The sequence below is a fragment of the Gobius niger genome (genome assembly GCF_951799975.1).
Source record: "Gobius niger genome assembly, chromosome: 23".
Lineage (NCBI taxonomy): Eukaryota > Metazoa > Chordata > Actinopteri > Gobiiformes > Gobiidae > Gobius > Gobius niger.
This window is the reverse complement of record NC_136874.1, coordinates 9,817,014-9,842,488: the sequence shown is the minus strand read 5'-3', so window position 1 is coordinate 9,842,488 and position 25,475 is coordinate 9,817,014. Positions and strand designations below refer to the sequence as shown.

Here is a 25,475-nt window from a genome sequence, read left to right as displayed (position 1 = left end):
GTTGGAACCGGTCTTCCAAATTCATCACTGGGCCTCTAATGAAAGACGAGGCACGCAGTCACAGCTGTCTGCTAAGGAGGAAAACTGTGATCTCACTGTTTGGAAACTCACCCACAATACACTGGCAGCGTGGCTATGGAAGCTGAGAATTTATCAATAATGTTAATGTAATAACCACGCACATTAGGAAATTGATAGTAATTTGCCACCACTATCAAAACACCCAATAAGTATTCTATTTTTCATTTGTATTTGATGATAAATAATATGTGCCTGAGGTGGGGGACACAATAGAAACTGAATCACAATGTGTTCCCCCTGTGCCCTTACTTAACATCGTTGCAATAACTAGCCGTGTCCAGCAGATGGCACAGTGTATACAAAGTACAGTAGTTCATGCGAGTTCACTGTGCGTCGTCGATTGGATGTAATTACAGGTCATGCCCGGCAGATGGCGTAGATGCACAGTAGATAACCGGCTTCTATCATGTCCAATGTGGTCTACACGTGCGCATCCTTGTGCTTCTTTAAATCTCAGTGCCCACCTTTGTTTTTTCTATATATACATGTATTTGAAACTGTCATTATTAACTTTAGGAAAACAAATACTTATGTGAACAATTATCAAATAGAGTTCACAACTTTTTTTTTTCTTTACTGGATTATGTTTATTTGTAACAGTTTTGACAAATAATAATGGACTATAATAAGCTTAGCGTCTTCTGTTAATGGGCAGCATTGTTTCTGAATTGGCCGCGTAATTGATCTCTGACCGACGCCATTTAGGGCTGACGGCAGGGGGTCTTGTTTCACACTTTCCCTCGATTTGCCCTTGCTCTCATCAGCCAGCGGCTCTGAGATTTTCTAGAAGTGCGCACAGGCCATCTTGTCACCGCTTCGAGGACGTTCGCTCCCAACCCCAGCCTGCGATGCCTACCCAACCGGAAGCGCGGATTGATTTCTCCACGGACAGCAAGGGCAGCTAAAGGATCAAAGAAGAACCAATTCAATGTCAGTGCTGCTGCTGCTCTTGAGGGATTGTTTTTAGCTTTTGGAGGCGCGGATTTGCGTGTTATATTCACGGTGCGCTTGAAAACAGATTTTTGGTCTAGAAATGGGATCTGCTTCCAGGGTCCCCACCTGCTGGGCACCGTGATGGTGGTGAGTACGTGCATCTTTAATCCAAGAGTGGACGCTGCTTTTACCAGAACGCACTTAATGTTGTTAAACTCATTATTCTTGATTAAGGACAGTGTTTATATCATTCATTATCTTTAAAAGTCTTGAACAATTGTCTCCATAAAAATGACTTTAGATTACCCTAAATATTATATATTCATTGCGCAGTTGACCTCATGAACCTTTCCAGAATTCGACAATGCCTTACGTTAAGCCTGTTGCATATTTAAAAGAAGTAATACCATAATGACATTGTTATTAAATCTAAATATGACCGTCGTTTGACAGCCAAACTGACAGAGCAACAGGCCCCATAGTGGTTATCCATTACGCGTTCGTGACAGCCCGAAACGACTGCATATTTTGTTTTTCATAAACTGGTGACGTTGTCAGGGAACACGAGCCACAGGTCTGGGTCTATTTATGGTTATTCAGTAGCTGCCTTAAGGCCTACTATCGTTTACCAGCAGCAGACACATCTGGGCAGGACACGCCCAGACTTAATCCGTGCCCATTCACTGGTTTCTGCTCGAGCGATCGAACTCTTTACTCAGCGCTATTCTCCATTTTGGTTATGGTAAGGGACATTAAGGACTGTCGAGGCAGGAGAAGATGCAGCCGAGGCGCTTGTTAGCGGAAAGACATCTTGACAACCGCTTTAGGACCGGTGGCCCCTGGACCTAAGCTTTAGCCTCTCTGATTTGCTGCGCTTGGAGGTGCCTGGTGTCGAGAGCGATTAAAAAGCATCTTCTCTGCCAGGTGTTCAGTCTAACACCGGCGTGTGCGCGCGTCAGGGCCAGTGTTTTTCGCTCGCGGGAGGCGTCGTGCCGTTACCAGAGGCTATGAAGACAACATGGGCGCATTTTGGTGTCGAGATATTGGGAGTTTATAAGAACTGAAATATCGCGGAGACGTCCTCAACATGGCGACAGCTGCTGTGGTCTCCCCGGCTCAGGCTCAAACCGCCACACTCAAGGTACAGCCTGTCTGTCAAAATAGCACGAGCTGTCATTCTCTTTGTTTACCCTGGTTCTATCAGAACCACTATCGTGTTCTCTCGAACCGTATAACTTTCATAGAGCAAGTCGAGGATATTCTGGGAAAACCGCGTTTCTGTCACAAAATCAAACCAATTAGGCGATGCAGTTTATTCATATCACGCAGCCTGTAGCCTCTGTCTCCCGTTGGGGCCTGTGTCAAATATAGCTACAGCAGTAGTAGTTGTTTACATCTCGTTGTGACTTGGTGGCCATACTTTTTTTGATACATTTCACACCTTTCGATACGTTGAGAGATATTACTATATATGAATCTCACATTTGCACAGTGCAGTATGGTTTGCTTCACACTACACTTTCCAAAACAATTACAATTGCTGAATTATGGTGAACGCGGACGGGTGTTTTCAGCACCATGGACAGTGAAACAAGATCTCATTGAACTTGAAGTTTTGGCGCACAGTTGAAACAAGTGACCCCCCTGTTACATGTCAGTGAGTGCTCTCTAACTATCAAAGACTTGTGTCAACCCGAGAAGGCTGTTGGAGTGTGAAAGCTGTCAGCTGCACTGACACTTGTCCCGTGAGTAGTGAGTAGTGAGTGTCTGGATGCATATATGTTAATGCGCTCCTTTGCTCTGTGTTGTATGGATGCCATGTCCTTTTTGACTCAAGGGGTAACCACACTCATGGTTGATCTCTGAGGCGAATGTGAGTAGGTTATGATGCTTACAAACCCACAGACCTGCAGCATCTCAGCAGATAAGCCGGCAGGACAGACATCACAACAACAGGTCCCGCCTCAGTCTGTGGGACTATTTACAAGGTTCCCCATTGAGCCCCAGGTCATGCTTGAGAGAGCTACCAGAAGAGAAGCATGATTGATCAAAGTATCAAGGAAGCAGGAACTGTTCTTTAGGCGTCTACTCTGTCCTATGAGATCAAACAGTCAAGCAGTATGCCTGAGAGACTAGTGGAACTGGAAGGCGCTGGTTTTGTGCCTGTAATAGTTCACCTGGGGTTTTGAAGATGTTTATCTGCATTTTCCACTGGGAAAGATAGAGTGTGGAGGGTGTAGTAGATTCAAAAAGTGAGTGCAGTCTCTCTGTTCTCCATTTTCATGTTTCATGTTTTTACTCTATTGGTTGAAGGTAAACTGGGGAGGGGTGGAACTATGGTGTGGTGTATTCAGGCATTTAGGCCTGGCATAAACTTTAATAATGACTGGATTTGGATTCCAAACTCCAAATAGAAAATACAACTGTGTTTTTTAACATTTGCTTTTATTCATCCAACTTCAGATGGAAGTTACATATTCTCAACACTGATTCTGATGTGTGTTAACTTTAGGCTGTCATATAATTATCCTCCATTTATCTTAAAGCATTTCAAAGTGTGATTCATCGTCTGTCAGTTATAAAATAGGATCCAGAGCCCATCTCGAAACATCAGTGCATTGTGTCGCAAAGTGGCATTAGTCACCAGCATCAGCATTAGCATGTGGAGTATGCTCTGCTCTTAGATGTTCGGGGAGATTTCTAAAGGTTGATTTTGTCTCAGCAGGTCTGTTTAATGCCAGTGCTGATGTATGTAACCTGCTCCCTCGCCTTTACTGCATGTTCCTATACATTATGGTTGATTTTGCCGGGAGCTTTTAGAGGCAGGTTCATATTTATAGTCTGCCATGAGTGAGACCCTGACCTGTTTCCCCTCTGCAGCAGCCTGCCCCAGCTGAGCCGCTCGCTGCCCTGTGAAGAAGCACGATGACAAGATGGCACAGCTGCTTGTACCGCCCGGTCCTGACAGCTTCCACCCCTTCGTCCCAGAGTCGTTGGCCGCCATCGAAAGGCGCATCGCCGAGGAGGAGGCTCGGAGACCACGGGCGGAGCGCCGCAGCGATGATGACGATGAAGATGGGCCTACGCCCAACAGTGACCTGGAGGCAGGGAAGAAACTGCCCTTCATCTACGGAGACATCCCCCCTCACCTGGTGTCCACGCCTCTGGAGGACCTCGACCAATACTATAGCAATCAGAAGGTCTGGATTTACTCAAACTAATGAATTTAAAAAAAACTACTGATTTGTTACAATTTGCAACCAATCAGTAATCAGATATTACACCAGATCTGTTTGACCTAATATTTAAGCTACAGAGTTCAGGAAAACCATTAACACTGGCAGCCTTAGGTGAAAAAGCCATGTGATTCAAATGCAGGTGAGCATGAATGCCACATACGAGAGGTGCGACGTGCTCATCTGCCCCTGTTTGCCAGCTGAACTGTGGCATCCTGCCATGGTGCTCTCAGGGTTATTAGAATACCACCTACATTATGTTCGCAGACATTGCAGACACTGAGCTAAAGCATTCTCTAACACTGTCTCTGTCTGTGTTTTCCCCAGACCTTCATAGTATTGAATCGCGGCAAGGCAATCTTCCGTTTCAATGCCACATCTGCCTTGTACATCCTAAACCCCTTCAACCCTCTAAGACGAGTGGCTATTAGAGTTTTAGTTCACTCATATCCTTTCAAAGGCTGCTCTGCTGCAGCTTTCCTTGGATTAGAGTCAGACAAAAGTGGGATTTAAACATGCTGATGCTTAATACTAAATGCCACAGCTGGTGTAGATGGTAAATTTTCACCTTCACTGTTGATATCGTGAAACATATCTGTCCTGTCTGAGTGTATAAGAGAGAGATGCCTGCTGTTGTGTTCCTTGACTTTCTGTGCACTAGTTTCAGCATGTTGATCATGTTTACCATCCTGACCAACTGTGCTTTCATGACGCTCAGTAACCCTCCGGAATGGGCCAAGAACGTGGAGTAAGTGCTGTCCTAATCTCCCAACAGTAAATTATTTACTTCCTGGCTCGTCTAACAGAAGCATGCCCCTTATTTTTAAGGTACACCTTCACTGGGATTTACACCTTCGAGTCCCTCATAAAGATCCTGGCCAGAGGCTTCTGTGTGGGGAAGTTTACCTTCCTCCAGGACCCATGGAACTGGCTGGATTTCAGTGTTATTCTCATGGCGTAAGTGTTCTGACAACCTTCATTAGGATCATCCTAACATGATCTGGCATAGATTAAGAGAGCAAATGCTTTCAATGCTAATCAGCTGGAGCAGCCTCTCTAATCCAGCTAAATGTGAATAACGGGACTAAGCGAACAGAAAAAGGCCTGATAATCTGGAGATTTCATGGGATTATGGATGCGCATTTTGTATTGGAGTTTAAAGCCAGTCTATTGTAATGTAACCCACAAAGCTTAGATTATCCTAGCCCACATCCATTATTAAGGTTCAGTGAGCCGCTTGTCTGTCTGATATCCAGCCTATAGCATTAGTGCATGGTTTGTTTTGCTCTGTTCCAGTGTAAAGCACGTGCAGATCATACGTGTATCATTAGGAGACACCTGTAATGAGTTAAGAGAGATGTTAGTGCTAGGTCAGATGTGTACCTCTGTGTAGTAACTGTGCATTTGATCTGCAGGTATATAACAGAGTTTGTAAACCTAGGCAATGTTTCAGCTCTGCGAACATTCAGAGTATTGCGAGCTTTGAAAACTATCTCAGTTATACCAGGTAAGGCTGCCGGCGCCTGCTGCCAGCACTCCTGCCATGTGTCCTATGTGTGTGACCGTTTGCCGCTCCCTCCTCTGCCCCTTCTGTTCTCATGGCCCTCCTTTTGTCTTGTCCCATGTGTGCGTGTGCGTGTGTGTGTGAATATGCCTGGACGCGTGTGCACCATCCCTCCCACCCCACACCCCCACACCTTCCTCCCCTGCATTCCCTTACAGATATGTCACAGAGTTTGTGGACCTGGGCAATGTCTCAGCACTGCGAACCTTCAGGGTTTTGCGCGCCCTGAAAACTATATCAGTGATCCCAGGTGAGAGAGCCATCTAGGCCCGTAGAGCTAATGAAATGCTAACAGCTAACTGGTGTTTGGCTAACATCTGAGCACACCTCTGCCGTCTCATCTCACTGTAGCTAAAGCCTTGATGACGCCGTGGCTGCCCTCATGCTGCCTCTGTCCCAAGGCCAATAAAAGCTGGAATCTGGCTCCAATCTGCCACAGATTGACAGGATTCTTAGCTTTTTGACACATCCTTTAAGGCAGAATTCTTTTGAGTAAAAATCTATTCTTGCCTTGGGAGCCTTATAGTAGATTGTGCACTATTTGTTTTTTCCTTTTTGCATGAGACATTGCAAAAGCAGATTTTCTGGTGGCAAGCACTTGTGTCCAGGGTTCCTCTCCTTGTTTCCTCTGCATGCTCGTGTTCAGTGTTCGGTGTTCGGTGTTCTGTGTGTGTATGGTGGTTGGTAATGGCATTTAAGCACTAACACTATTCATTACAAAAACTAATATCATCACAGCACTGACACACAGCGATTGGCTCCGTGTTTGCTAAACAATCAAATACAAGTGCAAATATTTATGGACATATGCACGCTGCTTCCAAAGTGACTTATAGCATGACTTGTGTTTTTGAGCTATTGCAAACAGGACAGTAGCGCAGTCAGACGATAAGAGTTTGTCTTTCATAAGTAGAGCTGGACTTAGATACTTATTGAGCTGCATGTGAAATGATCCTATTCATCAAATCCCATTCAGAAAATGAGTTTTTATTTAAAGAAGAATTAAGTAACTTTCTTTACCTTACCTCCTGGTATCTCTGTCCAGAAAACCACCCTTGCAACTTCCCTGCACCAGGTCGGAGGCGCAATAATAGATTCATGAAGAAAAAGCTAACGGGCTTGGCTAACTGTATTTACAGCCAAGTTTGAGTGAAAAAAAAAGATCTCCATTGTGTTATTGGATGTAAAATATCGCTCTCTCCCTTTGTCTTTTCTGTCAGCGTAGTATTTACCTTCACGGACAATTAATAAAAGTTAAAAATTAAAAAACGCAACATGCTATGACACCTGCAGTGGCACTTATGGCCTCTAGGGGCATTTCTTTAGTTCTGCTTTAATGTAAAATATCTCTGGTGTTTTTCAAAACTGATGTTTACCAAGGTTGATTCTTTTACTACACAGTTAAAGAGACTAGATGCAAGTTGGCCATTTTATACTCACTACTGCCACCTCAGGTCTTACGTGTAACTGCAGGTTCTATATTAAGCTTGTGCATGATGGCACTTCGACCCGAATTAACACCTTTTGAGTGATAGTGCAGGAGGTCTGAGCTCATTCTACACATTAGGACATTGCTGGAACATGTAGGGGGAGGAAAATACGTAATTTGAACATTTTAAAACTGTATAGTCCCTTTAAAGTACAAGTTAACCATATGTAATTTATTTTTCATGGACACATATTTTTTATTTGTGTATATGTATAATGATTACCTTATATTAGTCTGATTATGTGATAATTATGTAATGTTTTTGGCTGCACCTTTGATTTCCAGCACTATTACGTTTCAAGGAGAGATGTTTGCAATAGCCTAAAAATCCCCCTTCACTAGAGACTGATATCTCTCTCTAGTGGTCAGAGCTTGATAACCAATGATCTGTGATAAACTGGCAGCTCATAGAAGAATCTCCACTGCAGATCCACTTGCAGCTCTGAGCTCTTATTAGCAGCTCTTTCTCTAGTGGCTGTAATTACCAGGCAGTGATCTATCTCTTTGTGATGTCCCACTCCCTCCACACAGGCCTGAAGACCATCGTGGGAGCCCTGATTCAGTCGGTAAAGAAGCTCTCTGACGTCATGATCCTCACCGTCTTCTGCCTCAGCGTCTTTGCCCTCATCGGTCTGCAACTGTTCATGGGGAACCTGCGGCAGAAGTGCGTGCGCATGCCCGTGCACAGCAACAGCAGCAGCAACAGCAGCAACATCACCCTGGAGGACATGATGGCGTCCAACATCAGCCTGCTAGAGTTCAACACCACCTTCATCCAGAACCTGACTGAGCCGCCTTTCAACTGGACAGAGTACATGAATGACGAACGTAAGATCCCAGTCGTAGATACACCGGTTACTTCTTAAAGCGAGATTGTGTCCGTGGCGCCTGTGAGCGGCTCTCGAGCCAAGGGGGGTGAACGTGGTAAATGTGGCGGATAATCGGCTACAACAACAAAGTCTCCTCTCTCTCCCTCGCCCCCCTCCATCAGTGTCTAGTGGCCCATCTGTGTGGCATGAGCAGCTTCAAGTGCAAAAGCGCGGTGACTCACTGACCGCCAGCAGGATATCAAGACCGCTCTGTGACAAAGCAGTGCCAGAACCAGACGCGGAGGATGAACGCGGTGATTTAACATAGTGCGACCTTCTCCATTTGGATTTCACTGCTGAACATTTCTAGTTATATGTTGCTCAGTCACAAGAGCGACTAAGCTGTCAAAACTCAAAACGTAAACAAATATGCTAGCTATAACATATGTGCAACAACTAGACACTGACAATGCTCACTCACAGCAAGAGTTACGAGTCAGATTGAAATGTACTCTGTGCATTACTTCAAATCACAACAACGCTGCCCAAGAAGTGACTTCCTGTTTCGATCCAGCACACCAAAATAAAAGCACCATCTTATTCATTAGTTCAGCAGTTCATTAGTTCAACTTTCTTTCTACCTAACTATTAACAGACAAAACACTTTAAAGGTGTGTATTTCATTATATTCTTGTAATGTTGCAAGTACCTGCTGAACTAATCAATGAGATGAGATGTGTGCTTTTATTTTGGCGAGCTGGAGTGAAACAGGAAGTCGCTTTTTGGGCGGCGGCGTTATGATATGAAGTTATGTCAATTTTGGGGGGAAAAAACTCTCAGATCACACTCTGCGTTTCGTATCTAAATATGGTGCATTTGCAAAACATGGACATCATCATTTCACGTGAGCAATTGGAATGTGTGGGATGTATTGTGAAATTGCTTGGAGCTAGTTTATGCTCAACTACCTCTGACTTTTGACTGCTTGAAAAACCTCCCAGACACCACACTTTGTCTTGTTTCTTTTTGCATAGCGTCTATATGATCTTTCTTTCTGTGTCCTCTTCTCCAGGCAATTATTATTTCCTCCCTGGCCGAAGGGACGCTCTGCTCTGTGGGAATGGCAGTGGCGCTGGGTAAGGTCATGTGTTACTTATATGGCCAATTGAAAGTTCTCCGTGTATACTATTAGAGGTGACAACTCGTGCCCACACATCGCAAGAGTGGGAACTGCTGGTTAACTAAAGCAGTTCAGTATAATGGTTAACTATATATGCCTATGTTTTTATGTTTCTTATTATAATGTTTACCCTTGTAAAAACCAACACTCAGGATTATATAGAGGCTGTCTGTCACTTGAGGTTGATTTTGAAGGCATATAATGTTATTCTCTCCTCCACTTTAGGCTCTGTCCAGAGGGATTCGAGTGCGTCAAAGCGGGCCGCAATCCGGACTACGGCTACACCAGCTTCGACACCTTCAGCTGGGCGTTCCTCTCTCTGTTCCGACTCATGACGCAGGATTACTGGGAAAACCTTTACCAGCAGGTCGGTTCAAATAAATCCTTGCTGCGCTTTGTCTCTACTGTCAACACTCATTTCAAAACCCAGGCGCATCTATGGAAACACAAAACAATTGTTCACACAATCGCTGCACAAACATTGGCTAATGGATATGAGAGGGCCTTGCAAAGTGGTTCAATATTGTCTCTGGACCAGTTATGCAAGCTATAGAGGCACTTGACCATAGCTAAATCAACAGACAATGAAGTAAACCCGATTAATCTGCAACAATGAACTAGCGAAAAAAAGATTTCTAATACATTTCTCTCTTGATTAGACGTTGCGTGCGGCGGGGAAGCCTTACATGGTTTTCTTCGTCCTGGTCATCTTCCTGGGCTCCTTCTACCTGGTGAACTTGATCCTGGCTGTGGTGGCTATGGCGTACGACGAGCAAAACCAAGCGACGATAGAGGAGGCCCAGCGGAAAGAGGAGGAGTTTCAAGCCATGTTGGAGCAGCTCAAGAGGCAGCAGGAAGAGGCACAGGCATGGGCATTTTAACTCTTTTTTAACTCTCATTTTAACTCTCTTAACTCTCTTTAAATCTTCTTCATTAGCGTGTCTGGCACTTAGTCAGGTGTGTTAAGTTAACACCCCTAATGCCTGGTTAACATTGTTCACTGTGCATGGATGTGATCAAAATCTCAGATGGAAGGGAAATGCCTATATCTGTGAACAGAAATTCCACTAATGTTAAATGTGATTATTATTTGTGCGGAGTCACATCCACACAATTGGAAAATTAATCAGGCTAAATAGGGGTCACACAATTTTACATTCGGTTCTTTGTGCAGACGGGCAGATATTAACCTTTGTGTCAGCATCTGGATAGGCTGAGTAATGACAGAGATTGTCAGCCTTTGATAACTATAATGGTAAAGTAATCTATTGTCAAATAATGTCCCGAAGTCGCCTTTTACATACTGTACATTGGTGATCCCAAAGATAATTATTCTAAATTACGTAAAAAATTTTAGCAGTTTACTCTTAATAACGCTGTGCATAAGACATTTGACTTTACTAAACACGTACAGTGGCTAATAAATACCATGTAGACAGTTTAACTGTCAAACATTGAACAGAGGGACAAGATGGAGCTCTGTCTATGCAAATATAAAGTCTGCGTTACCGCCATACCGTCTTTGCCCTGCCCGATCCCGTCAGATCTCTGAAGCTGAGCAGGAAGGGTTGGTTGGTACTTGGATGGAAGAAGCCTGGGTGAACGTAATGTGTGAGTGAGTGAGTGAGTGGTTGGTGGTGGTCAGAGTGGCTGATGGCACAGATCAGTGGCCACGCTTCTGTCAGGCTACCCCAGAGCAGCTGTGGCTACAACAGTAGCTTTACACCACCGAGTATGGAGTGAATGAATAATAACTATATTGTAGCTCATTGGGAAAGTTGGTAACACAGACTTGTAAAGTGCAATACTAGTGTGAGTCATTATTGATAATTATTATTGTTACCCACGGCAACAGAGTCTGTCTCAGAGTCTGTCTCTGTCTTCCCTAGGGACTGCGAGTCCTTGTGTGACCTACCGGGAGGAAATGATATCTCAGTCTTGGACTGAAAAAGATGAAGAGGTCTATTTTCGACTGTTAGTTATACAAACATTCGCAATAAACTGGACATTATCTTGGCAGTGAGGGACAGTTTATTTCTGCAAGGTGTGATTTGTGCAACTAAGGTCAACAAATGGAAGTGCAGCTGCCTAATATTCCATGTTTATCCATTTACAGCCTGAATAATGCACCCATAAAAGTTATACGTGTTCACAACAACACCTCTAGTTAGACCAACTAGCACTTGCAATGTAGTTAAACACAATAAAAACAAAAGATCAGACACAAGCTTACGGCTGCTCAAAAAGGAGTGGGATTAAGTGTAAATCTTGTAATTTCTCACCCACTTCCTCAAACTATTTATAGTATTTATTGTATTTAACTGCTTCCTTTCCTTTCTTTACACTTTTTTAGAAATTGTCATGCAATCGTAGTTCCTCAATAACTCATCATTTTTCTTCATCTGTCTGCACTCTTCAAAAATGACATTCTTACATACTTTTTCTGATACCATCTCTGTACCCAGGTTGGATGTAAATGTAGATCTACACAATGGAAATGAGAGTGATCAAATGTAGTAAGTAGAACAAAGGCTTGTACAAAAGACTTGAGATGAGAGGAGATTAACTTAACCTTTTAGAATTATGTGATATTCATCATTGTCTACATTACAATCAATGACCGATTCCCTCCATTTGAGCCTCATTTGTGAAAGGTCAGGAGTTAGTTTTTTCATTACTGCCCCGGTTTACGTGTTCCTCCGGTCTGCCTTTGCTTCCCCTGGTTGCGCGGCTCTCTTTCCCACACAGCAGCGGCTTATCACACTGCTGCACATTTAGATGATGCTGATTTGGCTGTAGTTGTCAGGATGCACAACCTAATTGATGATACTGTTGTGTTTACTTCTTCTGTCATAGCTTAAACCATATGAAAAGGCTTTGTAAACAGCAAAGAAAAGAGAAATGTTTATAAAGCAGAGTAGATTCAAGTCAGATAAGACAGTTGTAATCCAGTGCTAGGCCTCTCACACTGATTACTAGATGATGACTATGAATAGACTTATATGAATCATTCAAACTTTATATTTAGCAGAGAAGCAGTTACTGAAATGTTTTCCAAAGTTGAAAATATCATACATTTGTAGAACGTTTCTCAGGCTTGTTTGGCTATGTTCCGCTCTCAGCTTCAGCCTCTCCTCCACTCTCGTCTGCAAGAACCTTTGAGATAGGCACCGTTACCATGACAACTGTGTTTGTGTTCCCATTGGCTGGTAGGTTGCCGCGGCAGCAGCCACCGAGAGCGGCGAGTACAGTGGGAGAGGGGGACCCACGACTGAGTCGTCCTCGGAGACGTCTAAGCTGAGCTCCAAGAGCGCCAAGGAGCGGCGCAACAGGCGCAAGAAGAGGAAGCAACGCGAGGAGGAGGAGGAGAGGGGCGGCAGAGAAAAGTTCCACAAGTCTGAGTCTGAGGACAGCATCAAGAGGTCCAGCTTCCGCTTCTCCATAGATGCCAACAGGCTGTCGTATGAGAAAAGATGCTCTTCACCCAACCAGGTAAACTTCTACAGTACAGCCAGACGAAAATCTTCACGTGTTCAGTGTGTGTAACTTTTCTTCTCTTGTCCTTCGTCTGCCAGTCTCTCCTCAGTATCCGGGGGTCCCTCTTCTCTCCCCGGAGGAACAGCAGAGCCAGCCTGTTCAGTTTTCGTGGCCGGGCTCGGGACATGGGCTCGGAGAATGACTTTGCGGACGATGAGCACAGCACGTTTGAGGAGAGCGACAGCAGGCGGGGCTCTCTGTTCCTGCCCCGCCGGATGGAGCGTCGCTGCAGCGCCATCAGTCAGACGAGCCTGGGAGCGCCCCGGGTCATGCTGCCAGCCAACGGCAAAATGCACTGTGCCGTGGACTGCAATGGAGTTGTGTCTCTGGTCGGTGGGACTTCTGTCACTACCTCTCCTGTAGGTCTCCTGCTACCGGAGGTGACTCATCGCGTTCATGCTTTATTTGCCCATTTCCCCCTTTTACGAATGTACTCAAAGTTCAGTTTAACATCAGGAAAATACTTTACAGCACAGTAATAGCATGGTACTAACATGGAAATAGCAAGATACTTAAAGGTGTAAAGCCATGGTGATTGTTTTGGAAGCAAGACAAACATCACATGTACATAATAGTCTGCTCCAGTAAAAAGACACTTAATTATTAATGCTTCAAAGATTTTGTTAGCACCCTATTTCCATCATAATACCATGGCATTATCTGCAAAGGCATCTATTTCTTCATGCAACATAACATTTTTCTTTTCCACTTTGGTTGTTGTTCAATGCACAAGCTGCTTACTTAAATCATGAAAGCAGCCATTACTGTTTTAGTGTGAATTTCCTTTGTCCAAATTTCTATTACAGGGAACCACCACAGACACTGACCCCAAGAAGCGCCGTTCCGGTTTTCTCCAGCCATCCATGGATTATTTAGAGGAACCAGGGGGCAGACCACGAGCCATGAGCGTGGCCAGTATCCTCACCAACACCATGGAAGGTCTGAAACGTGGTTCACCAACTTAACAATAGACCGCATATGAGTCTCAGTCACTAATGGTCGTGATGTTTTGTTTCATCTTTGTTTCAGAGCTGGAGGAGTCTCGCCAGAAGTGCCCCCCCTGCTGGTACCGCTTCGCCAACACGTGCTTGATTTGGGATTGCTGTCCCGCCTGGCTCAAAATCAAGGAGATCGTGAACCTGGTGGTTATGGACCCTTTCGTGGATTTGGCCATTACAATTTGCATCGTTCTCAACACTCTCTTCATGGCCATGGAGCATTACCCAATGACTCAAGAGTTTGATAACGTCCTTAGTGTTGGAAACCTGGTGAGTATTTTATATATAGATTTGGAAAAACCTTGTAGATGATGCTGCAATTCATGAACAATGTTCCTCTTCTTTATTTAGGTGTTCACGGGCATTTTTACAGCAGAAATGTGCTTCAAGATCATCGCGTTAGATCCCTACTATTACTTCCAGGAGGGTTGGAACATCTTTGACGGCATCATCGTTAGTCTGAGCTTGATGGAGCTTGGATTGGCAAATGTGGAAGGCCTCTCGGTGCTCAGGTCATTTAGATTGGTGAGAATCAAAGGATAGAAATAATACATTTTCTGACAATAGTTGAGGCACCGCTAGGAGCTTTCCAGCACAAACATGCATAACCAAACTGTCTTTCTGTCTGATTTTAGCTAAGGGTCTTCAAACTGGCTAAGTCGTGGCCCACCTTAAACATGCTCATCAAGATCATCGGAAACTCGGTGGGCGCTCTGGGAAACCTGACTCTTGTGCTCGCCATCATCGTCTTCATCTTCGCCGTGGTGGGGATGCAGCTGTTCGGCAAGAGCTACAAGGAGTGCGTGTGCAAGATCGCGGATAGCTGCGAGCTGCCGCGCTGGCACATGCACGACTTCTTCCACTCCTTCCTCATCGTGTTCCGGGTGCTGTGCGGGGAGTGGATCGAGACCATGTGGGACTGCATGGAGGTGGCGGGGCAGACCATGTGCCTCTTCGTCTTTATGATGGTCATGGTCATTGGAAACCTGGTGGTAGGGAGGATTCCTGTTAAATCTATGTATCTAATGCAGTCCACTTCATTTCTATAGACCATTGTATAAACGATTTGTCATTTTTACAGATGAGAATTCACCGTGACTCAAATGTACTGTCTTAATGCTGCTCAATTCTCTTATTTCCTACAGGTCCTAAACTTGTTCCTGGCTTTGCTCCTGAGCTCATTCAGCGCCGACAACTTGGCGGCCACGGACGAAGACAGTGAAATGAACAACCTGCAGATTGCGGTGGGCCGCATCCAGCGCGGGATCGCCTTCATTAAATCGGCCGTCCGCCGCTTCTTCCGGAGCCTCTTCTTTGGTGGGGGCGAGAAAGGTGTGGTGCTGGCCGAGGAGAGCAAACCCCTGGATGAACTGCACAGCAACGGCAAGGGCAACTGCATCTCCAACCACACGTCAGTGGAGATCACCAAAGACCCCAGCGGGGTGTATGTGACGGAGGGCAACGGGCGGCCCGGGGGTTTGGTGCTGGCAGTTAGCCCGGACACAGGGAAATACCCCATCGATGAGTGCGACTACATGTCCTTCATTCATAACCCCACGCTCACTGTCACTGTGCCCATAGCCGTGGGGGAGTCGGACTTTGAGAATCTGAACACGGAAGATTTCAGCAGTGACTCATCTGACGTGGAGGGCAGCAAGGAGGTAAGATGACAGTCAGTTTGTGTGGAAAAGGCCAGAATAGAGTCAGTGTGCTATGAATAAGTAATGTACTGTTTATTGAGGAGCTTTGATTAGACACGGTCAGCTCGCATTGATTGTCTAGAATCGGCTGAGTCATAGGTTATCTGACACACAGCTATTCTCTTTGAAATGGACGAGGCAGATCAAACATACTACAGTGGGCTCAGGAAGTGTCCTTCCCCTTATTCCGATGATATATGGAATCTGATCATGAAATGTATTGTTCTTCAAATAATCTACACCCAGCTTATTTTTTGAATCATGGGGAATCAGGATGTCTATCAGAAAAACACTTACAACCAAATATTGAGAGTTATAAAATGGGTATACAGTAGTTGTATAGAGTGTGAATACTTCGTTATTCTTTATTCATATTTTTCTAAACTTTGTTATTTTTCTTATAAATGTTTTAGTTATTTAAATGTGTTATGTGTGTTTAATGTGGATGTGGATTTCATTATTATTCTGGTATCTAAGTGAAAAATACTTACTCATGGAAAAGAAATGTGTATAATTAACGCATCAGATTGCTGCATACTAAAACTTTCTGAACCTACTGTGCCAAATACTGTATGAAATAGCTTTCTGAGTAGCTGTTTTGCTAAGTGTTGCCAGGCCGACGGAGCTCGGGGACAGTATTCCCCGGTGATGTCAACCTGCCACTCCGGGTGTGGTGCCAATTCCCTCGTTTCCAAACAAGCCATAGGACTATTTACAGCCCTGGCGCCGCACGCCTCTTTACCATGGATAAGGGCACTTATAGTAATCTTCACACCCTTTTCTACTTGATATCAGCCGGAGTGTTTATATATTCTTCTATCTACTGCCTTTGACAATGTGTTAGTGACTACCGTTTCTCGCTCTTGTGGCTGGTGACTGAGGAGACTATAGCTTGTGTCCTGCTGGTGTTTTTGGCGTGTGTGACTTACTTTGTTTAACCCCGTTTGTTATTGCAGCTGTGTTACAGACGCTCTCAAGGTTTTCAATGACAGGAGAATTGTAAGACCACTTTATTGTACCATAGCACTAACCATGAGGACTGCCTATGCCATTTACAGATAAACAACATACCTTTCTCATACTTTCAATGGATTGCCCATTTTCGTTTTTTGCCTGGTCTGCCCTCCGCCCCTCTCGCCCCGCCCCAACCTCTCTTGCTTTCTGCCCCCCCCCTTTTAGACAGCAGCACACACAACCCCCTCCCCCTCCCTCTCATGATTTATCTCAGAGCATCAGGCTGTTTTGCAGTTCCCAGCCATTAGGAATGAGCAACACCACCACATCGTCCATCATTAGACAATCTCATCTTTGCTTTGGACACCATTGCTTGTTTTATGGGACTTGATTGGCATCCGAGACACAGAGCTTGAGAATGAAGGAAGGCAGGTGGAGGAGGAGAGCGAGGACAGAGATGGAATGGAGGAATGAATTTTGCTTTAGTTGTTGCCAAAATTCATTTGTCTGGATCATAGCCCATGCATACGTACAAACATGTTTTCTGTGAAACCTATTGGAATGATGAAAGATTCCTTGCAGAATTCATACTTATATGAAACAAGATGTAATAATCACTGCAGGTTGGCAAAATAGATAACACATGGCAATTCTTTCTTTTTTCCCAATTTAGAACTGGGCAGAGAATAGGGCTGTGCAATTAATCCAAATTTAATCTCAACTATGGATAATCTCAATTATTGTCATGTTGTTTTCAGTTGACAGGTTTAAAGCCTCCTGTGGCAGGACCAGCTCCTGTCTGTAAAATGGATGTTTTTGTGTTATATGGAGTGAAAAGCATTCACTGTTTGTTTAAGATGAGGTTTATTCAGAAGGTCTTCCTTGTCTCTGTCCATTAACCATATTAGTTCAAACTATATTTGTTTTTTTTGTTTTGAAAAAATATAATCAAAAGCACAACAGAATTTGAACATTTTGACCCTACAGAATGTAGATGGCACTATAAATAATATTACCCTCCCTTTTTAATATTGCTTTTGCCTGTGGCATTTGCTACTGAACAAGGTTACAATTGTGACCTTAAACTGCCTCATGTCACTTCTTAAGTCTTCTGTGCCTGTGTTTTCAAGCTTTGCTCCACTGCAATTATTATTATTATTATTGTGACAAAGAAATCGGCATTGTTCAAATGTTGCAAATCTACTCAAAGACTACCGTACGTGTCTCCTGAGGATGGAGGTCAAGCCAAAGAATGGGAAAACTCCCTCAAAGAAAACAATGCACTTGAGCAGCATGCTTCCATCATTCCCATGCCGTATTAGCTGGGTCCCACGGCAATCAGGGCTGCTGCACTGTCTAGGATGACATGTTCTCTTTACACATTGCCCGAGAGGCCATCTCTGCCCAACAAAAAACAGATAGGGAGCCCCACAACACCCAAATATCCCTTTGTAAACAGTTTCTGTACATTACTAGGATGGTTAGGGTTCAACTTAAGTTCAACCTCAGGAGGGAGAAAGTAGTGCTTTGACAGCGTATGTAGCACATGAAGCCCTGTTTGTTTTCTGGGGATGTATGGGCCAAACTAAAGAACTTTTGACACATGGGATCAAACTGCTCAGACCACATGCTGTCTTAAAAACAGTGCACAGTACTGGTGTTTGCTGGTAAGCTAATGTGGTTCTCCGTCTACTTCAACTCAAACAGAAGAAGCTTGTACACTGCTTAAAAGGAATGAAAAATGTGTGTTTTCATGTCACTGAGAAAATGGGCCAGAGGTGGGTCGCACTTTTACAAGAGGGTTATTTTTGTAACTAGAATAATTTGGGAAATGTAGAGAATGTGAAATATTTAAATGGGTCTTTTGTCAGTGGACATGAAAATACGTGAGCACATGCTCTGCTTGAACTATTTCAGGCTTGGATTGATAATGCACTGGAATACTGCATGCACTCCTCCTCAGACTGAGGTCACATCAAACGTACCCACAGTGCACGGCTCTAGAAACCTCCCTAATCTGATTTGAGCTAGCAGATAATGCTAAAACATACGCCTGTAGGTACATTTGATCGATGCTGCATGTGATGATGATACAACAGTGCCCGGTCTGTACGGTAACATGGCACTGGTGTGTAGAGGAGATGACAATGGTAAAAGCTCACAAGGTTGGCTCCTATGACTTGTGAATGGCTTCAGTTCTCTCTGTATAACTGCCTATATTTTCCCCTTCGCTCATGCAGAAGTTAGATGTGGAGCCCAAGCCCCTGAGCTCCTCAGAGGGCAGCACCGTGGACATCCGCCCTCCAGGAGGAGATGGAGTGGAGTCGATCGACATGGAGCCAGAAGAGTCCCTCGACCCCGAGGCCTGCTTCACTGAAGGTCAGAGGAAAGTCTTGTGGTTCTTAAATGCTGAAGTCCCGTCTTAGAACAAACTGTCTGGGTCTGTGTGAGCTGCATTATAAATCCAGGAGGAGTAATCTGGATCAGAATGAATAAACAAAGAGACACATTTCTGTGGTGTGTGTCTGATGACTGCCGTCTCCCCCAGGCTGCGTGCGTAGGTTCCAGTGCTGCCAGGTCAACGAGGAGGGGGCCCATTACAAGAACTGGTGGACACTGAGGAAAACCTGCTTCATCATTGTGGAGCATAACTGGTTTGAGTCCTTCATTATATTCATGATCCTCCTCAGTAGTGGAGCGTTGGTGAGTATCTCTCCTAGAGCACATTTTGACAAGTGCATTGTTTACTGTGTAGACAGTGGGTTCAGAATGTTTTCAGTCCTCTTTTTCTATTTCGAGCATAACTGAAGCGTTTTGTAAAAGAATGAAAAAGTGATAATAATAATAATTCAAACATTGTCAATATACAAACAGACAGTAATTATATAAATAAGGGACTATGAAAACATCCTGAACCCTCTGTAGTTGAGCCATGTCATGAATTTACTCGAACTGCACAGGCCTTCGAGGACGTCTACATTGAGCAAAGGAGGACGGTCAAAACTGTGCTGGAGTATGCAGACAAAGTGTTCACATATATCTTCATCCTGGAAATGCTGTTGAAGTGGGTGGCTTACGGCTTTGTCAAGTACTTCACCAACGCCTGGTGTTGGCTCGACTTCCTCATTGTTGACGTAAGTAAGGATTTTGATTTATTTGATCAGAGTAGAGCTGCACGGGTCAGGACAAATATCTAATTGCGCTTAGGTTAGAAACAATTGTAATTCAATTATACATTTAGATCATTTGATGGAAGACTGAAATATGAACTGCAAGAAACATATAGATTTCAGAACATGAGGTCTAAATGAATAAATTAGTTTAGGTTTTATACAGAAGAAGTCCCCTTAGAGACAAGATATTTTGTTTACAGAGATCATTGTATCATCTGTAGTAAATAATCACAACCTTCTGGATTTCATTTCACTTCAGCCGTTTTAACATTTGAGATTGCAGCTCTTATTGAGTATTGTGTTCTTTCCTTTCAACCCGCTTTTCTCTGTCTCCTTCTCAGGTGTCCCTGGTCAGCCTGGTAGCTAATGCTTTGGGCTATTCTGAGCTGACCGCCATCAAATCTCTGAGGACACTGCGAGCCCTGAGGCCACTGAGGGCCCTGTCTCGATTTGAGGGGATGAGGGTAAAGTTGATTTAAAAAAAAAAAAGAAGCCATTTGAGCTCCAACGTTTATGTTCAGTATTATTCCGCATTTATTATTTCCTACCTCTTGAATTACACACAGGATTTCAATGCTTATGACGATTAATGCATGTCCATCTTTGCTTCCACAGACTTCTTGTCTTCTCGCTGTGCTACACTTCTGTCTTCTATCTGCATGATGCTTCACATTGCCTCACTGGACGCTGTACTCTTATCTATGGCTGTTTCTGACATTGCTTTCTGCTGTTTTGCTGTGACTTTGACCACTCTTTTTTCTTTTCTGTGTGTCTTTTTTCATTTGCAGTCAAACAAATATTGTGACTCCCATGTCGCCTCGATAAGGTTTCATTTCTGTTCTGCTTTTTTACATTAATAGTTTTAACTTTCTGACCACTTTCCTATCACTTTATTTACCCTTTTGATTTCTGTAAAGTGCTATTCTAAAACTTGAATATTGACAGAGCCGGGTTAGGTCAAGGTCAAGTTCATGTCTATAACACATTTAAAAACAGAGTATTACCTTAAAGTGCTTTACACATTCAATGCAAAAAAGAAATAACACTCAGAAATATTAATGTAACAGTAAGGTATGTTCTTGATGAAGAGACATAACGAAAGCTCAAAAAGATGCGTTTGCATAATACGCCCCTTTAAGCAGTTCTTAAGAATGCTCACTATAGCTGGTCAATCAACTCAACAGTGCGGTTTTGCTGTAGAAGTAAAGTTAAGTGATTAGATGATTGCTCTGGCCACTCATCACACTTTTCTTCTTTTATAAGCAGAGACCATTAGCTAATTTCTCTCTCATGGGTCCTCAGGTTGTGGTGAACGCTTTGCTCGGAGCCATCCCCTCCATCATGAACGTGCTGCTCGTGTGCCTCATCTTCTGGCTCATTTTCAGCATCATGGGCGTTAACCTGTTCGCGGGAAAGTACTATTACTGCATCAACACCACCACAGAGGAGCTCTTCAAGCTCGACGTGGTCAACAACAAGTCCGAGTGCGAGAACCTGGTCAATGAAAGCGCTCGGTGGAAGAACGTCAAGATCAACTTTGACAATGTCGGAGCAGGTTATCTGGCTTTGCTGCAAGTGGTGAGTTAATCACAGTTAAGACGAGCATAAGAGAAATATATGCTCGGTCTGTGTGATATATACTGGCCTCTAGGGGCATGAGTTACGTAGTACTGCTTTAATTTCATTCACTTGACTGACTTTTTATGTTTTTAGGCAACATTTAAAGGTTGGATGGACATAATGTACGCAGCTGTGGACTCCAGAAATGTAAGCATGCTTAATATATTTTAAATGTAATATAATATGGGTACTCTCGATTTAAATAGCACTTCAATCCAGAACAACACACACTTTACACTACTTTTCTGCCTTTCAGATCGGAGACCAACCACAATATGAAGTCAATCTGTACATGTACCTCTACTTTGTCATCTTCATCATCTTCGGCTCATTCTTTACCCTCAACCTATTCATTGGTGTCATCATTGACAACTTCAACCAACAGAAGAAAAAGATAAGTTGCATTTAGAAACTTGGTACTGGACATTTTGTTATAGTTTTTATGATAAAGTAAAGGGGTTCGACTTGCTTTACATGTATTTGCTGTTGTAGAGAAAATCGAGTCCCAGTAGAGCACAATAATCTATCATTAGTTGAAAATATGTGGGGAGCCGTGCCGAAGGTGAGCTATAGGGCGCCTGAGTCACTGACAGAGAGTCAGACCCACACAAATGTGGAGTCACCATCTATGCAGTCGCAAATAACACAAACAAGCAGCACTGGACACGCCCAGGACACAAGAGGAAGAGGAGACAGAGAAGGAAGAGAGGGCTGGGGACTGGGCTGGAGCTGTGTGTGTGACTTGATACACTGTTTCATAAACTATATTAGTGTGGCGCGTATAATTCGAAAATATGATAATAGTCTCCACAAAAGAAGTGAATATCTCTACTGTGTGTGTGATTATAATCAAATTTGTTGTGCTCCCATCACTTTGGAGGCCAGGACATCTTCATGACCGAAGAACAGAAGAAATACTACAATGCCATGAAAAAGCTGGGCTCCAAGAAACCACAAAAGCCAATTCCTCGGCCAACGGTAAGATTCATGATTTGACGTTGGAAAAATGCAAGCACATGAATGATTGCCGATGTTCTGAGTCATGTCTATCTTTGTCCTGTCCTCAGAATGCGTTTCAAGGCTTTGTGTTTGACTGCATCACGAAGCAGGCCTTTGACATAGTGATCATGATCCTGATCTGTCTGAACATGGTGACGATGATGGTGGAGACAGACGACCAGACCGATGAGATGGGCTATATTCTGTACTGGATCAACCTGGTCTTCATCGTGCTCTTCACCGGAGAGTGTGTGCTCAAAATGATCTCCCTGCGCCACTACTACTTCACTATCGGCTGGAACATCTTTGACTTTATTGTTGTGATATTATCAATTGTTGGTAGGTCGCACTATTTCATCAAAACGCTCTTCTGGTGATTACGTGTAGTGTACTAATGCTTATCATTTTTACAGGGATGTTTTTATCGGAACTTATTGAGAAGTACTTTGTGTCTCCGACATTGTTCCGAGTTATCCGTCTGGCCAGAATTGGACGCATTCTCCGACTCATCAAAGGTGCCAAAGGAATTCGGACTCTACTTTTTGCCCTGATGATGTCTCTCCCTGCCTTGTTCAACATCGGCCTCCTGCTCTTTCTGGTCATGTTCATCTACGCCATCTTTGGCATGTCTAACTTTGCCTACGTGAAGCGCGAGTCGGGCATCGACGACATGTTTAACTTTGAGACATTCGGGAACAGTATGATCTGTTTGTTCCAGATCACCACGTCAGGCGGCTGGGACGGCCTGCTGGCTCCGATTCTAAACAAGAGAGAGCCGGACTGTGACAGCCAGTTGGAGCATCCGGGCAACTCTTATAAAGGCAACTGTGGCAACCCTTCAGTCGCCATCTTCTTCTTCGTCAGCTACATCATCATCTGCTTCCTTATTGTGGTCAATATGTACATAGCGGTCATCCTGGAGAACTTCAGCGTGGCCACAGAGGAGAGCGCTGAGCCACTGAGCGAGGATGACTTTGAGATGTTTTACGAGGTGTGGGAGCGCTTTGACTCGGACGCTACACAGTTTGTGGAGTACTGCAAGCTTTCAGACTTTGCAGATGCTCTAGATCCGCCATTGCGAATACCCAAACCCAACATGCCCGCGCTCATCTCCATGGACCTGCCTATGGTCAGCGGTGAGCGGATCCACTGCTTGGACATCCTTTTTGCCTTCACAAAGCGAGTGCTGGGAGAAAGTGGCGAAATGGACGTGTTACGAGGCCAGATGGAGGAGCGCTTCATGGCGTCAAATCCTTCAAAGGTTTCATACGAGCCCATTACCACAACACTCAGACGGAAACAGGAGGAAGTGTCAGCCATAGTGATCCAGAGGGCGTTCCGCCGCTTCATGATCTGCCAAACCATGAAGAAGGCGTCAGCCCTCTACAAGGAGCGGCTGAAGGAGTGCATCCGTGACCCGGACAAAGACGTTATGGTCATCAGCAAATGCAATGAAAACTCAACATCTGACAAAACAGACATGACACCCTCCACGGCCTCCCCGCCTTCCTACAACAGTGTGACAAAATCGGACAAAAAGGACAAATACGAGAAAGACAACAGGGAGAAGGAAAACAAAGGCAAAGACTTGAAAGACAGAAAGAAATAAGACTTTACAAAAATGAACAAAAATGCATTCGAGACTTGACGAGATTTTGTTTACAGCTTTGGAGGAGGCGATCAGTGTGCGTCTGCTTGTGTGATATGAGGCAAGAAATGGCGCGCCAAGAGAGCCGTTTGTGAATCAGAGCGGAGCACAAGACAAAACGTCAGGGGGAGTTATCCAGCAGACACTGCCAGACATGAGTGAAATGCCTTTGCAAAACGCTTGTGATTTCCATATTGGTTGTTGTTCTATCTGACACACTTGAGTGTACTGTAAAGTTGTTTGTAGCTAGTGCTGCTGCTACTATCAATCCAGTGTCTTGAATTTAACAATCGCTATAACAAGTACTCATTTTTTTGGGTTCCATCCTTTTTTATGAGAAAGAATGTTTTATACTTGTTTGCGTCATTATTGTGAGAATGTCCTTTCACCTCCAGGGGCAGAGCATCAATGCAGGACACGAAGGAAAAGTCTAAGGATTTTGCCAATACAAAAACAGTATGAGGCTTAAACAAGAAGCATCTCAGTGGTGTACATGGCGGTACTCTATGGGCTGCCCTCTTTGATTGTTTCAAGCTGTTTCCCCACTGTTAAAAAGCTAAATATTGAGAATGTATGCAAGCTGACTGATCAGGCAACCCACTCTTTCATCTGCTGTCGTTTTGCAGTTGTCGTCCTCCCTTCCTCCTTGAATACAAAGCTCTTGTAAAAAAAAAAAAAAATGTAATAAAGTATACTGAGAAGAATCTTTCTAATACGCTCATGCTGACAATATATACCAGAGACATTTAAGGATATAATATCACAGATGTTTGTACGACTTACATGTTGTTTCAATGGAGAAGCGAGTGGTTTTATGTAGTGTTTCTGTTTGTATATATTCTAGCTATTTGGGCCCACAGTATGCATCACACTTACTTACAGATGATGTAAGAGCACTTTTGAATTCCCTCTGCTGTGTAATACCACGTGTGTCTGAGAGAGTGTCTTTCTGTGTGTCTTTGTAGAAACAAGAGTAAAGTATGTGTGTATAACTGGGCTCTGTGGGTTGCTTACCAATTATAAATAACATTTTTACTGTAGATAAGTGCATTTTTGGATTTTGATTTCCATACTTTTGTAGACTTTGTTTTGAAACATCCATGGTTCCCATGTCTGTAGATACAAGCCATGAAGCAATCAGTAGCCATCTCTCATTGCGCTTGTGGTGTTTTGGTGAACTGCATGCAAGAAGTGACTACTGTCCGCTCATATGGTAACATCATTTTCAAGCCAAAAGAATAAAGGACGTATTTTTTGTAAACGTTTGTTTAATTTCTCCATTGGCCTTTGCTACAGTTCTGATTTCTTTGTGACATGTCAAACTGATGTTAAACGGAGTGTGATTGCTCTAACTCTTGGTTTACACGAACATTCATGTATCTATGTATCAATTTGCAAAATGTGACAAGTGAGTTTTCTTTTTGTTACAACCAAAGATGTGGCAAAGAAAAACAAAACCTAGATTTCCAAAATAAAACCTATTTTGGATGCATGTTTGCATGCTAAATGCTTTCATTTTACGATGAGAGCTCCAGCTGTTGTTTGAGGGGCTGA

The 25,475-nt window shown here is 43.8% G+C and overlaps 1 protein-coding gene across 6 annotated transcripts; it reads left to right on the top strand.

Annotated features, from left to right (window-relative positions):
* The first annotated feature begins 799 nt into the window (after positions 1–799).
* Positions 800–25,182, top strand: LOC306981887 (sodium channel protein type 2 subunit alpha-like). 6 transcript variants are annotated; one of them, XM_079581617.1, is made up of 27 exons: positions 800–1,161; positions 3,895–4,214; positions 4,578–4,696; positions 4,909–4,998; positions 5,079–5,207; positions 5,973–6,064; positions 7,835–8,131; positions 9,185–9,248; positions 9,518–9,659; positions 9,952–10,158; positions 12,506–12,784; positions 12,868–13,188; positions 13,636–13,768; positions 13,859–14,097; positions 14,179–14,352; positions 14,463–14,819; positions 14,973–15,488; positions 18,722–18,860; positions 19,030–19,184; positions 19,442–19,615; positions 19,996–20,118; positions 20,957–21,232; positions 21,368–21,421; positions 21,531–21,668; positions 22,148–22,252; positions 22,342–22,612; positions 22,687–25,182. In XM_079581617.1, exons 2-27 carry the CDS (start codon positions 3,948–3,950, stop codon positions 23,880–23,882), a joined length of 6,057 nt encoding a protein of 2,018 aa, XP_079437743.1. In that variant the 5' UTR covers positions 800–1,161; positions 3,895–3,947; the 3' UTR covers positions 23,883–25,182. The 6 variants fall into 6 exon arrangements, with proteins under 6 accessions (XP_079437743.1, XP_079437742.1, XP_079437744.1 ...); XM_079581616.1 differs by having other exon boundaries at positions 12,868–13,209; XM_079581618.1 differs by lacking the exon at positions 5,973–6,064 and adding an exon at positions 5,666–5,757 and having other exon boundaries at positions 12,868–13,158.
* Positions 25,183–25,475: the final 293 nt, after the last annotated feature.

What these genes read in the sequence shown, in the direction of transcription:
- LOC306981887 (XM_079581616.1), top strand. Translation starts at nt 3,948, where the DNA reads ATGGCACAGCTGCTTGTACCGCCCGGTCCTGACAGCTTCCACCCCTTC. An exon ending in ATTAGAGTTTTAGTTCACTC is followed by an intron (nt 4,697 to 4,908) that starts ATATCCTTTCAA and finishes CTTTCTGTGCAC; the next exon opens with TAGTTTCAGCATGTTGATCA. An exon ending in CCTCACCAACACCATGGAAG is followed by an intron (nt 13,769 to 13,858) that starts GTCTGAAACGTG and finishes TCTTTGTTTCAG; the next exon opens with AGCTGGAGGAGTCTCGCCAG.